The 14,026-nt window shown below is 37.0% G+C and overlaps 3 protein-coding genes across 7 annotated transcripts in view; 1 reads left to right on the forward strand and 2 right to left on the reverse strand.

Annotated features, from left to right (window-relative positions):
• The window catches only part of LOC105200821 (zwei Ig domain protein zig-8), a 308,484-nt gene that overhangs the window by 172,351 nt on the left and 122,107 nt on the right, over positions 1 to 14,026 (forward strand). The window lies entirely within an intron of this gene.
• LOC105200819 lies at positions 799 to 2,860 on the reverse strand. The gene has a single exon (XM_011168565.3). The coding sequence runs from the start codon at positions 2,405 to 2,407 to the stop codon at positions 1,187 to 1,189; it is 1,221 nt and encodes a 406-aa protein (XP_011166867.2). The 5' UTR covers positions 2,408 to 2,860; the 3' UTR covers positions 799 to 1,186.
• Positions 4,061 to 6,355, reverse strand: LOC105200820. Its single transcript, XM_011168566.3, has one exon. The coding sequence runs from the start codon at positions 6,256 to 6,258 to the stop codon at positions 5,062 to 5,064; it is 1,197 nt and encodes a 398-aa protein (XP_011166868.1). The 5' UTR covers positions 6,259 to 6,355; the 3' UTR covers positions 4,061 to 5,061.

Here is a 14,026-nt window from a genome sequence, read left to right on the forward strand (position 1 = left end):
ACGTTCTTTTTGGCGTTAAAATCAAATATAATTAGTATGTCATTATCTAACGGTTCAACTTTATTCTATTATTATGAGTTTAGAAAATGATAAAATACTTTAAAATAAGAGACGAATGGCTTTTTACGTGCTTCGCTCTGGAGGATTAAACGGTTCATCTCCGTCTCTCTTCTTTGGCGTTCGAATAGGTGCAAAAAAAAAACGGGGTCACGAAAGATGCTTTCGCGAACAATACGCGGCCACTCGAAGAAAGCTGGAAGAAAGTAGATGAAATACGGAATCGTGCGAAGAGTAACGAATGACTGTGGAAACTGAATGACTCAATGTAAAAGGACGAGATCTTTTGTTGGTTCGTAACATGAGATTAACGAAGAACGTAATGGAAGCGTGAAAAATTTAACGAATGTTTGACGCCTTATTAAATATTTATGACGTCAGTAATATTTAAAATGCTATATAAAGTTAGCATCATAACATTAAAATTTCAGTTTTGATTAGAGTTTCCGCTTCATTTCGAAAAGACCAAGAGTTCCCTGTAATTTATAATAAGAGTTCTGTTCAATAACGGTCAAAAAGCTACTGTTATCTACAATTTTTTTTAAATGCTCTTGTCTTATCATATTTATATTGTTAGACTCTTTACAAATATTTCATGCTTTATTTCTCAAAAGAATTTTACAGAAATTATTATACATTACTTACGGAAGTAAATGCAAAATAATGTATATTAACATTTGGCATGCTATGATACTTCTATAATATGATATACTATTATATACATTATATACGGTGATAATATATTATAAGTATTGAAACGGTGTGCTATAATTAATTAAATTTTAGTAATAAAATTATACAGTTTTAGCAAAAATTCTTTTACATTTTTTTAACTTCTATTCCTTTTACCTTTCAAAGGTTGGATAAATCTTTTCACAGAGGAATTGTTATACATTTGTGCATCACCAATACGTCAGATATATTAGTACTTATTGTCTCCAACTTATTTATTAATTAAATCTATTAACTTGTTTATTAATAACAGTACATTTTCATGTTTACAAATTAGAAGAAGTAAGACGTCTTTTTTTTACGTTAAGTATTCCTAACACGTGTATCTCTTTTAACCCATAATTGTTGGTTAATAATAATCTAAGTGTTAACAACTTGGAATAATATTGCACTGATATCAAAAGTATTTTAAACAACCAAAATCGTTTAGTTGTAATAACATATCAGCTAGTATTTTAGATATTTTGTCTCCGCCGTATTGCTTTAGAAATTCCCCGCTTTTAACATTAAATATCTTACTTGACACTTGATGAGAATCTTTATCGGTCCGATCACCGTGCTTTTTTAATACTGCTAAATAGAAAGATGCGAGAATGAAACCAAAAAGACCACCTCTTCTGAAATCGTCCAGCAAAGCTTCGTACGAGTATTTTTCGATGTTTGAAACGCCAGCCTCCAGCAGATATTCTTTTAACGCATCGTGATAGACTCGCATTATTTCAAAGAATTTGTCTTTCCTCACTTCATTCGAACAGCACAGACAAAGGTATGAGGAAAGATCGACTACCGGAGTTGAGTATCTACAAAGCGCGAAGTCGATTAGCATCGCACGATGTCCACCGTTGTCCGTCTTGAAAAGAGTATTGCTCAATGTAAAGTCGCCGTGACACAGTGTGGACAATGGCTCCCGCGGTTCCACCGCCTTCATTATTACATTGTCATACGCTTTCGAAAATAAAGCTTCCATTTTATCGCAGAAAGTTACATCGTGACCATGATTGCGAAGGTAGTCCACTGCTCGTGTTGCAATTATATCGATAAAATTTTTACAGTTATATCTACGTTTGTCGTATCTACATTCTTGAATTTGTTTTACAATATCGAAGAATTTGTCGCGCTGCAGTTCCTTCATAGCATACCCTTTACCGTGGAATCGTCCCATCTCACGAAACGCTGCCAATGTGTATTCCAGAGGAGCGTCATACGTATAAGGACAAGGACAGTATTGTCGTTTGTTGACGTTCTCCAAGGCAATCACCGAATCGATAGGTGGTCGTTCGTTTGCGTAGAAGCATTTTGCAAAATTCTCACCAGGCTGAGCGTACGTCTGGTAAAACAGGATCTCATTGTGGAATTGATAATCGACGAGATTGAGCAGTCTATTAGTTTCCAACAGCGTGGGTCGTTTTAGCATTATAGCAAGTTCGTCGCTATCACGTTCGTCGCTATCACCGTTCTTGTTTTTAAACTTTATATTTATGTAATACTGAGTAGACATAGGATAATCGATAAATCTGCATAATTCGTATCGTGCTTCGTTGACGTTTGATCCGAGATTTTCGATAATTGTTGACATTACCTCGTCTAGCCATTTCTGAAAGTCTTCAATACGCGACATTTTATTCGCGCTGCGAGTACTATTTCACGTTCGACTTTAAACGCCAAAGCGAAGCTTAGACGAACCTTTTCCGGCAATCGTCCGAGTGATACTGTGTAGCACTGAGATGTGACGGAATCATTTAACTATTTTAACTGATTACATCTTGTGTACATATTCGCAAGGAGGATCCAGACAATATTGTAAACTCCTCTGAGAGGATTACGCGAGATAGGTAGATGTCAGGATAGGTAGATATACAGGGTGTTTCTTAAAAAGCGTCCACCAAATTATATAGTGTTATTGTTTGCTAAAAATTGAATTGAAAAGTCCTGAACCAATTTTTTCTATAATGCTTAATAAAGCAGTAATTATTGAGTTAAGCAAATCCAATCAGCGCCATCCTTTAAACAGACATACATTGAAGTTGCAGAATCAACTAGCAACATAGCGGCGAGTGCTCACGTACACTACCAGGCGCGCGGTTCACCGACGTATGTTTGTTTAAAGTACGGCGCTGATTGGATTTGCTTTACTCAATAATTACTGCTTTATTAAGCATTATTGAAAAAAATAATTCAGGACTTTTCGATTCAGTTTTTAACAAGAATAATATATAATACAGTATATAATTGGTAGACGCTTTTTTAAAAGCACTCTGTATATAGATTTATTAAACACAATTACTCTTAGAATGAGGAAATAGTCACTTTACTGACAAGAAAAGTCTTACACGTGACACACACTCTCACCGCGCCTCAGATGCGCACTCACGAATACATACAAAGGCCTCGCCCGCGCCGGTCACACTCCAGTTTCGCTGTCCATCGCTACTATTGAGATTTAACTACCTCGCCGTCCATCACTACCGTAGAGTCTTTACTGAGGTTATGAGTCTCACCACGTATTACACGCTTACACAGAGACTTTTCATCACGTTACTTCTACGCGGAATCTCTTTCCGTTCACGCACCTTGACTCCAGAATTACGAGTGCCCCACCGGTTACACCGATTTCGTCAGTAGAAAACCATCGGCGTAGCCATCGGTTCGATTGCTCCAAAATCAGGCATATCGCGCCATCGCTCGGTATCCTCATCTATTATAACCAACATCTTACATCTAACGCTTATATCTAACCTACTTATATTTCTAACAGACGTCTACAATATGAAAAGTAAAATATTCTTTTTTGTATGTATATCAGAAGAAACCGTTATAATTTTCCTACATTTTAGAATTATTGCTGTTCTAAAAATATGAGTAAAATATAATTATATCTAATATTATGGATAAAATTATGTTTATTATTATAAATTTAATTATTATATTTGGTGTTATAAACATAATATGAAAGAAGAAAACGCGCCCGTATAATACGTATAATATATTTATAAAATACAAACAATATTTTAATTCTAATTTGTAGAATACTCATATAGTGAAACATGTATATACACTACTTTTTGATTGTAATTTATAATTGTGTGTAATGTAACGAGTATTACAATAACGAGCATTGCATTGTCTCTTAATTAGTTTTGTAGAAAAATTGCATATGTGTGTGTGTATGTGCGCGTGCGTATGCGTGTGCGTGTGCGTGTACGTGCGTGTGTGTGTGTGTGTGTGTGTAGGAAGTGCTCGGGTGAAAGTAAAAACGAGCGTAAAAGTTAACTTAAAAATTTATTTTGAAGAGAATAAAATTACAAAAAGAAGTTTGGAAGCGCGGGTACATTCGACAAATTTCGACTTGTTCTCACAATGTGTATTTGTTCGGTGTCTCGATACATTCTGCTCGCTCACCGTTCACTCTCCTGACCTTCTTGGTCTTTCGTCACCGTTATCCTAGTTTACAAATAATACTCATAATAGGCCTCGCGAAGAACACGCTGGCACAAGCAGAAGTCTAATCTCCTACATATAATTACTAGAATTAGAGTATACCTAGTATGCAATATACATATGCTATTGTAGTCACGATTTATTCTTTCTTTTCACACATTACATATATCTGGATCATATTTGTGTACTTGGAAATTTTTTTAAATTTATATAATCATGTACTCTAATTACTGCAATATATTGATACAACATTAATAATAATAAGCAACAAAAATTTTTTTAGAAATTAACTGGAACCAAAGTGTTTTTTATAGATCTCGCTAAATCCGAATCTTACGGTAAAAGATTCGGTATTTTTATTTTAAATTAAAATGTTCTAACTTTAATTTGTCAATTTCAAAGTTTCCAGCACCCGTCGTTTACGAATTTTCAAAAATTGTCAAAAACGTGACGTGATGAAGCATTTTTATTTACCGATTCGGATTTGATACATCAAAATTTATAAGAAATGTCTATTCTGGTTCCAGTTTATTTCCAAAAAATTTTGTGTAGTTTTGTCTAATTATTGTGCGTATCACGTATACATAAATATCAAAATGCAAGAATAAAAGGCCTATGTCAATCACAACAGTTCTTGTTGCCAAATAATAATTTTTAATTTTTACATTTTACTATGCGCCGCATATTCATCGGACTTGAAACACAGTCATAAAGCCAAAATAGTACTCTTAACTTAAATATCATGTATGTCGAATCGATGTCGAAATCATCGATTGGATGTCGATTCCATTATCATTTCTCGCTGGATAGGTGTATCGTATATTCTAGAATAGATTATAAAAAATGTTCCAAACAACCAACATCTTTCAAATGCAGCAACATATCAGCTAATATCTTAGATACTTCATCTCCGCCTTGATATTTGATAAATTTATGAAATTCCGTTGTTTCCAAGTATATCACTTGTTCTATTTCGTAGTATCCCAATTCTTTTGCCAAGAAGAAAGATGCGATAACAAAACCGAAAAGAGCACCCCTCTTGTAATCATCCAATAAAGCGTTGTATGAGTATTTTTTGACATCCCAAACGCCAGCCTTCTCTAAATACTCTTTCAAAGCATTGTGATAAGTTTGCATTATCTCAGAGAACTTGTTTTTTATTTCATTGGAAAAACACAAACAAAGATATGTAGAAAGGTCGACAACAGGATTTAAGTATCCAATAAGTGCAAAGTCGATTAGCATCGCATGTTGTTGTCCATCATCTTCCTTCTTGAAAAGAATGTTATTCAATGTAAAATCACCGTGACACAGTGTGGCTAAAGGCTCTAGCGGTTTAATCGTCTCCAACATCACTCTGTCGAATGCATTCAAGAGAACAGCTTCTATTTTGTCGCAGAAAGTTACATCATAACCATGATTGCGAAGATATTCCACTACTCGCGTTGCCTGAGAATTAACAAGTAACCTAAACTCTTCATTTGTCTTGCCAAACCTAGCTTCTTGAAACTGTTTCATGATATCAAAAAATTTGTCCTTTTGTAGTTCCTTCATGACGTATCCTTTGCCGTGGAATCGTCCCAATTCGCGCACAGCTGCCAACGTGTACTCCATAGGAACATCGGTCTTGCATGGACAAAGACAATATCCTCGTTTATTGAGGTTTTCCAAAGCGATTATCGAGTCAGTGGGTGGCCTTTCGTCAGCGTAGAAACATCTCGGAAAGTTCTCATCCGGTTGGGCATACGTACGATAAAACAAAATTTCGTTACGAAATTGTAAGTCACAGTTGGTTCTTTGTCTCTGTTGCTCCTCCTGTATAGGTCTCTTCAGTATCATGTACCATTCTTCATTCTGACTCGTCATTCTATTTTTAAACTTCACGCACGCGTAATACATAGTGGACATATAAAGTTCGCCGTCTGGCTTGGTTATCTCGTATCGAGCTTCATCGATGTTTGGCCCGAAACTCTCCATAATTTTTGACATCACATTTTTTATCCATCTCTGGACATCTTCACTGTGAGACATTTTTAGTCGAGCAGTGTTTGTTCGATATACTTGTCGAGTATGTTTGTGATGTACACCGCGCGAGTGACGGACGCTCACTGAGTCAATCTGCAGCTGATTCTCGTATTATTAACGATCTTCAAGCAAAAAGAGCTAATCTCACCTTGTTATATAACGATTCAATTCGATTACACGTTATTGCATAAGTACGCTCTACATCAGTGCTGTCAGCTAGTTGCAACTTTCGGCCGGATTTTTCGACGCACGCCTATTGCTTCCCTCCCACCGCTCGCGCCTAGAGTCCCTTGAAGTAGAGAGTCTGGACGTCTCGGGGTTCCACGTGATTGGATGTACGTGATTGTGCATCTAATTGTAAAATGGCAGCACCAATACGGATCCCTGTTTAATCTTCTTTAGCCAATGCGATAACAGCATACAACACGTTCAAGTGCACACAATGATAAACATACACACACATAAAGCTCACATACATACATTGACATATTCATCACCGACATTTTAGGGGCAGATGTCCAGACTCTCTACTTCTAGGGACTCTACTCGCGCCTTAGCAAGGGCGCCGCCGGACGGCAAACCTAAGGAGCGCTACACATCTTCTCAGGACCGTGCGTAATACAAAAGTTATATGATCATGAGTCATAAAACAGTCTAATTATTTAATGTCTAATAATTCTACAAAAGTTATTGAAATTTTTTTTTTTTTTGATATTTTAATAATTACATTTAAGTAATATTTTATTATTACATAATTAAATAATTATTATTTTACTATTATTATAGATACACATTTAATTTCATAGAGTCTATGAAATTAAATGTGTATATCATATGTGTGTATTTACATATATATAATATATATAACATGTATATAATAAAATAATTAGAATAAATTAAATATGTAATACATATTTATAAATATAAACTAATCGTTTGATTTAATTTCTGATATATTTTTGAGTACCACCTTCTGCAATTGTATTGGGAAACTATTATACTTGTAAACTTATAATTGCGCCTAAGAAAATTAATTTCGATGAAATTTAATAAGTGTTGAAAAAAAAATCAAAGATAATATAACGTAATAAAGTACAATAAAATTTAATTGTAGTAATGATTATTAATGTAATTGATGATATCAATTATCAAATAAGCTTTAAGTTTAAATATTTAGATGAAACACATAAAAAAATAGCAAATATTATTTCCAAATATTGACAAAAGAAGATTTATTTGTTTATTTTACTATTAAAAATTAAGAATGTGTAAATAAATGATGAATATATAGGAAAGGATAGGATATCCTTATCTTTTTTGCTTCGATTTTGTTTTTGATTATCATGTTCAGAAATTTTTGAATCGCACTATTTGGGTGATGGGTTATATGAATAACGGATCTACCTTTCACTGTACGGTACTGGACCATCTCGATGAGATATCCACTGTAGAATTACGTAACCAAGCAAAGTCCGTTTACCTTGAACGTCATTGTAAAGTGTAGTCTGTACACAAACGCACGTCTATATGTATTACATTGTAATTTACGCCTCATATTTGTGGATAACCGATTATATAAATTCTTACTTCCCACAGCATAAATGCATATTATACTTTCCGCTAAATGTTGTCTGTAAATTTCACAGTTAAATCACAATAAAAGTATCTGTTGCATGAAAAATTTTTTTACGAAAAAATTTCTTATTTCTTCCTAGAGAAAAGAAATAAGAGACCAAGAAGATAGTTTAAATAATTTTTTGGCAATTTATAATAATAGACCTTATTAGATAAATCAGTACGAAAATATTCTTGCGTAATATGACGTAACGTGTTTTATCGTTATTTATAAGGATTTAAATTAGATCATGAATACAAGAATAAAAAAAATCTTTTTATTGTGTACTAACGGAACGAATTGAGTTCTGTGCCTGAGAAAGTTGACGTTTTTCCGGTCCGGTAAAGTACGTCCCGATGGTGCTGCTGTCGAATAAAAATAGCATTAGCATTCTCTACTTAGAAGAGATATTCTGTGTTGTTCTTCTGAGAGAAAAATTTAAAAAATAATCGCGGTTGACGTTTTCAAGTAGCTGCTTGAAAGTTAAATATGTAAAGCTTATATTATCACTTCACAAACGTCAACTATAACGAGATCAGTGAAAAGTTATGAAATTCAAATGCCCCTTATATTCAATTGTTTGCTATAATTGATAAGAAAAATAATGAATAAATTTAGCGGTAAGAGTCTAAATAATATTTACTGAGAATATCATGAATACATGAGACGAAGCAGAAATGCAAGCATAAAATGATCATACAATGTAAGACTTGAATCTACATACATGATTTTGTGAAGCGTATTAAAATTCTCTCTCAATAATGCAATTTCAGTAGAAAATTTATTTCGCAGCGCGATAAAAGAACATTAAAGCCTCATACCCCAAAAACGTTCGTACCTTCGTTCTACATTGCGAAAGTACGAGTCCATTCTGTAGCTTCTAGCACCTCCTCGCTCCCTGTCTTCCTCCCAGGGTGAGTTAGACAGGTTTTGGATTGGCTGACAGAAAAACGTCTCTTGCGATTTTTCCAAGTAAAGGGATTTTGCATAATTACTGGTAATGTTGTATTTAAGTGGCTAGTTCAGTTAACGGTGAAGAGAGGCAATTTAAAGTCATGATGTTGTCTAAATAGTGTATCTAAATAGTGTATCGCGTAATAGTTTTAACGAGAAAGAACTTTGAGTTAGTGCTAGTGAAAACTTTCGTTTTGCGTCGTGTTGTTAAATTTTAATATCAGCGTACATTATATCTGTTTTTGTAGAGGATTTCATCCGTATATTTCATGTGGCTTATAAATATTGTAGCAGTTTTACGAATAATATTTTATGCTTTCTCTCTCTTTTTTTGCTTATATTAAAATGCGTTAATATTAAATGTTGATTAATTTAAAGTTAGGGTGAAAAAATAATGCGTTACTTGCCGTTATGACTACTCTTTCTACAATAAGCGATTAGTAATGAATCAGAAGTTAGGATCGAGTTACAAATCAGTACCTACATGCTTAAATCATATTGAAATTAACTAAAACCACTACTGTAGATTTTGTGCTAATCAAATATCGACAGTTGGATGTCACTCTAAAAAAGAGGCCATCAAAGTTTTGTGAGAAAGTAACAAAAAAAGTAACTAGCTTCTAAGTAACGCGTTTTATAAAGTAACATTCTCAATCTTGCTTAAAGTTTTCGGACTTACAGCGAGATTTACACATTTTTTTGTATCTTACTTGCTGTAGATTTTTTCTATCGTTTACTATTATATATTTCAAGGAGTTTCTTATTTTGCTCGGATTGTTTATATTAGTTGTAAATCAATTGCGAAGTTATTTTGATTTTGTACATACGAGATATCAGTTAAAGAACTGCAATTAAAGTTTAATTGCAATAATATGTAAAGACTTGCGTCATAAATCAACCGATATTATTAGAGAATTATCTTATCTATACACGTATCAGCTGTATCAGCTGGAATAATAACGTTTTCATCAAAGAAGAGATAAGAGCATCATATCGTGCGTATTCGTTCTACGTTTCGTTAAACGATGATGATTCATTCTGCACGATAGTTCTTGGCTGCGTGATATTCAGAAGAGCCCATCGTCTCTCAGCGGAATACATAATTACGGAGTTGGTCGAGAAGCCGGAAAGAAAGAGAGACGTTGGGCGATATTGCCGCCTTCTTTTCCCGAGGCGCACAATTCCCTGTCGAAAATTCCACAAAACATAACAATGACTGGCGTTAAGGAGAGGACTGCCGGCTACGCGGGACGAATCGAGTCAGATTAAATTTCCATTGCAAATTTCATTCAACGGACTGCTTCATACCTTACTCACACTCTACTTCCCCCTCTCTCTCTCTCTCTCTTTCTCGCTCTCGCGCTCGCTCGTTCTCAACAACGACGACGTGACGACAACTCAGCACAGCGTCGTTTCCCGACAAGATGAACGAGGCGACTATAGTATTTACGCGAGAAACGATGAAGCGTTTGTGGGATAAGCGTCGAATCGCTAGTGTACATCTAAGCGTCGTTATCTGTTTTCTTTGTCGAAGATTATCACTCTGTCACAAGGCTGTCAGGATTCATCCATGATATAGATAACGTCCCGAAATTGCAGCCTGTAATCGACCTTAGCAACCATAAACGAGATAACTGAGATATGGTAAATGCGAGACTAAGTACCAAGTTGTAACTTGGAAGGCAGCTTTTCTAAGGTTCTCCCAAGCATCACGCGTCACGGATATCTAACGCTGCGCTGCGAACTTCTTGCTGCGAACCAGTGGCGGCAACGAACGATAATGAGAGCTTCTTGCATCTAGACGCATCTCTACGTGACTAAGTGCTCGTTAGACTAATGAGCCCTCAAAAATACGCGCTTTCTTGCCTTATCCCAAAGAGTCAGGCTATTGAATGAAGACTTAATGACGCGTTCACAGGTGGTCTGTTTGTTTCATCGGACGCGGTCTGTCGCTTCGTCGACAGCGTCTGTCGTTCTCGTAGTCAACAACGGTAAATATAATTTCAAAATTATCATACACGCGATAAAAAGGTAGATAATAAAAAAATTCTATTCATCTACTTATTGTCTTCTTAATATGTTTTCTGCGAAACATGACTGTTATTATCTGTTACACTGATACTTCTTTTTAAACTCTTATCATGCAAACGTATTGTGCAAACTGTAAAGTGCTTTGTCACGTTCTTGCAACAATTGTCAAGAGAGTGGATCGCGGATCGCGTCGCGCCACATTTGTTGCCTTTCTCCCACGCCAGGTGTTTTTGATACGCTTGGATCGGATATTCATCTTGCCGACACGCACAGAAGGGAAGGGAAGGGAAGGGAAGGGAAGGGGCATGGAACAGAACCGGCGAATTTCGCGCGTTCGTTCCTGTTCCGTGCAAAACAAATGGCAGCCAATCGCGGCGTTCACGCGCGCATCTCGAAAGTGAAAATTAATCCGATCGGCCGTGCGGGAAATCAATTCCATAATAAATCTCCCCCGGGCGGATCGTAAATAATATCCGCACCGTGCACCGCGAGATAGCGCGTTGGCGCAACGGCACGACAAAGAAATATGACACCCCACGGTCAAGCTTATTTATCGGCGAGACCCGTCCCGAACGGCATGGCTCCGAACCGAGAGCTCTTGCCTCTGCACCTAGCTAGGACATTTTACACACCCGCTGCATCCTCCATCGAAAATCCTTGCCTGCCCGCTGCGCACGAGAATTCTCGCACTCCGACGCGCGGGACAATCATAAACCTTTCGAGTTGATTCTCTTGCGACACACTTTGAACGGTTTTGGTTGGACACTCTGTGTATTCCCTATCGATCGTACTATTTTATCTGGGAAAAAGAGAGAGAGAATGATGTACACCACATTGGGATACTCTCAAGTCTTTTAAATATATTCACTTCTAATTATTAAGCCTATCGAAAAATATCTGAATATACGTGAATCGAAGGAAATTAATAAAATTTTTTTATTAATAATTATTTTAGATTTTTTAGAAATCTTTTTTCGTAATACGAGATGAAATAAAAAATATTATTAATTACTAAGCCTATTGAACAATATCTGAATATACGTAAATCGAAGGAAATTAATAAAATTCTTTTATTAATAATCATTTCAGATTTTTTAGAAATCTCTTTTCGTAATACGAGATAAAATAAAAAATATTATTGCCACTGAAACCAATGTCTAAATCATTGTAACAATAAGTTACACAATGTCGTTTGACAAGTATTACAAATTTGTTACAAATGTCTTCTTTTACATTAGTTTTTGTTTTATTAGTTATTTCGATCAGCAATTAAAATTAATGCAGTTTATTGACGCAATTGATTTTAATATAATAAAAGCAATCGGTTACATGTTGTACGAGGGATGTGTACGATTGGTACAGTATCTCGTTGCGCGTTATTTATTACGTTACTCTATTTCTCTCCGTAATTCCCGCAACGTTTGGTTTAAAGTAACGACCATTCCCGGCGACATTTATTTTCCATTAAGACGTATCTACCTACAAACAATATAAAATCGTTTGTTACTGGTACGGAAGCCGGCGGCGGCGGTGTCGACCATAACACATTAGCCATCAAGCTTACATTCCGCTATCGCGGCAAATTTTACTCCCTTGGCAATTATTCCGTTCCCGCGGCGAATTCTTGGCGGAAGCTATGTGTATGTTGAACGTACTACGTGCGATGTCTTGCGATCAGTTGGCAAAGCCAAGCTTTAACACGAGAGGGGAGGTGGAGGGAGAGGGGGAGAAGTCCATAATTTCAGTCTCGGCCAATAATAGGTAAACTTTGCCGCGCTTGTGTAACTCGGACGAGAGGCACAGCCATCGGAATTGCATAGCGGGATCGCTAATGCCGGGGCCAATTTACTTGGAAGGAGAAAGACAATTTAGGATAGATTCGGGCCTTTGTGCAAGCCTTTCCGCCGTCTCTATACCAGTATCGAGCAAAGTTTCTTACTTGCATGCCGCGTTTCAAGTTTCGTTCATTCAGAAATTAACGTAATTTGACAATACTACTTATACAGACTAACAAGGTTTCGAAGTGAAGAATCAGTAATTCAAAACTTGTAACAGCATAATCTCTAACATTAGTTTATAATAATAATAATTGAATTCGCGCACTCGTGAATTGTTGGGAACGCGGGCGAGTAGTTGGTGATGCACTGCGTGCTTGAAGCAAAAAACGAAAGGACGGGACTGCAGCTGCTGGTCAATCTACTAGGTGTTTAAGCAAAAGTTGTGAATTTAAATTTTAAAACAGGAGAGAGACGGCGCGGCGCGGCGTTGTCTACTCGACGACCTCGCCCGGGTAGGTAAGGGTGGGTTTCGGAATAGATTGAAAGATAACTCTACGACTCTATTTCTCCTCTTCTTGCTTAGCTTTTACTGGCGCTACATCTCGTCCCCGATGTCGCTCGCGCGCCTCTCGCCTATCCAGGGTTGTGTCTCCTTATCCTGTCCGACTTTCCATCGCCGCAGATATTTTACGAGGTGGCTTCGACTTCGCGGACCGTAAAATCTCGAAATTTAGGAGAGGATTTAGTTGCAAGGACGCGACCCACTACTGCACCGGGCCTCGCGCGTGTCTACATACGTCCTTCGCGAAACAGTCGCAAAAGGCGAAAGCATTGCCGCGCTTCTTGATTCGGGGGGATCATGAAGGAGCGTCGGTGTGATCATCCCGGTAGAATCGAATCGAAACGAAACGAAGCGCGCGCGCGCGCTCACCCTGCGTCTCGACCCGGAGCGGCGGCTCAGAAGCCAGAGCGTGTAATTCGAAATGCGCCGGGGAATCGCTGATGCGCGCATTCCGCGGCTCGTCAGCCATAACTCGATATTATCCGCAAGCCACGGGATTTAATGGACCATCGAGTGAGATAAACGCGCTACAAGTATCACGATTAAACCTGCTATTGCTATCTGACGGCGCGTTAGCGTGTCCGTTAAGCGCCAAGAGGAAGTGCGCGGATTTACGCTCGTTCTCGCGAGTCAACGCGATAAATTCTCATTTTTGTCGACGACGCAATACAGATGATAAACCGTAGATTAGGAACAAAGACGAGAAACAACGGTGAACGATGGCGCGCGAAACGTTATACAATACTTTCTCACTCCTAGTAATTTTCGGTCTTTTCTATTATCTCATTTTCCACTTTGTGTATTACCTTGTTAATTCCACACGAAAAAAAAACA

Source organism: Solenopsis invicta, chromosome 2 (genome assembly GCF_016802725.1).
Source record: "Solenopsis invicta isolate M01_SB chromosome 2, UNIL_Sinv_3.0, whole genome shotgun sequence".
NCBI lineage: Eukaryota > Metazoa > Arthropoda > Insecta > Hymenoptera > Formicidae > Solenopsis > Solenopsis invicta.

Excerpts from the sequence above, each read along its gene's own strand:
- LOC105200819 (XM_011168565.3), bottom strand. The coding sequence starts at position 2,407 with ATGTCGCGTATTGAAGACTTTCAGAAATGGCTAGACGAGGTAATGTCA.
- LOC105200820 (XM_011168566.3), bottom strand. The coding sequence starts at position 6,258 with ATGTCTCACAGTGAAGATGTCCAGAGATGGATAAAAAATGTGATGTCA.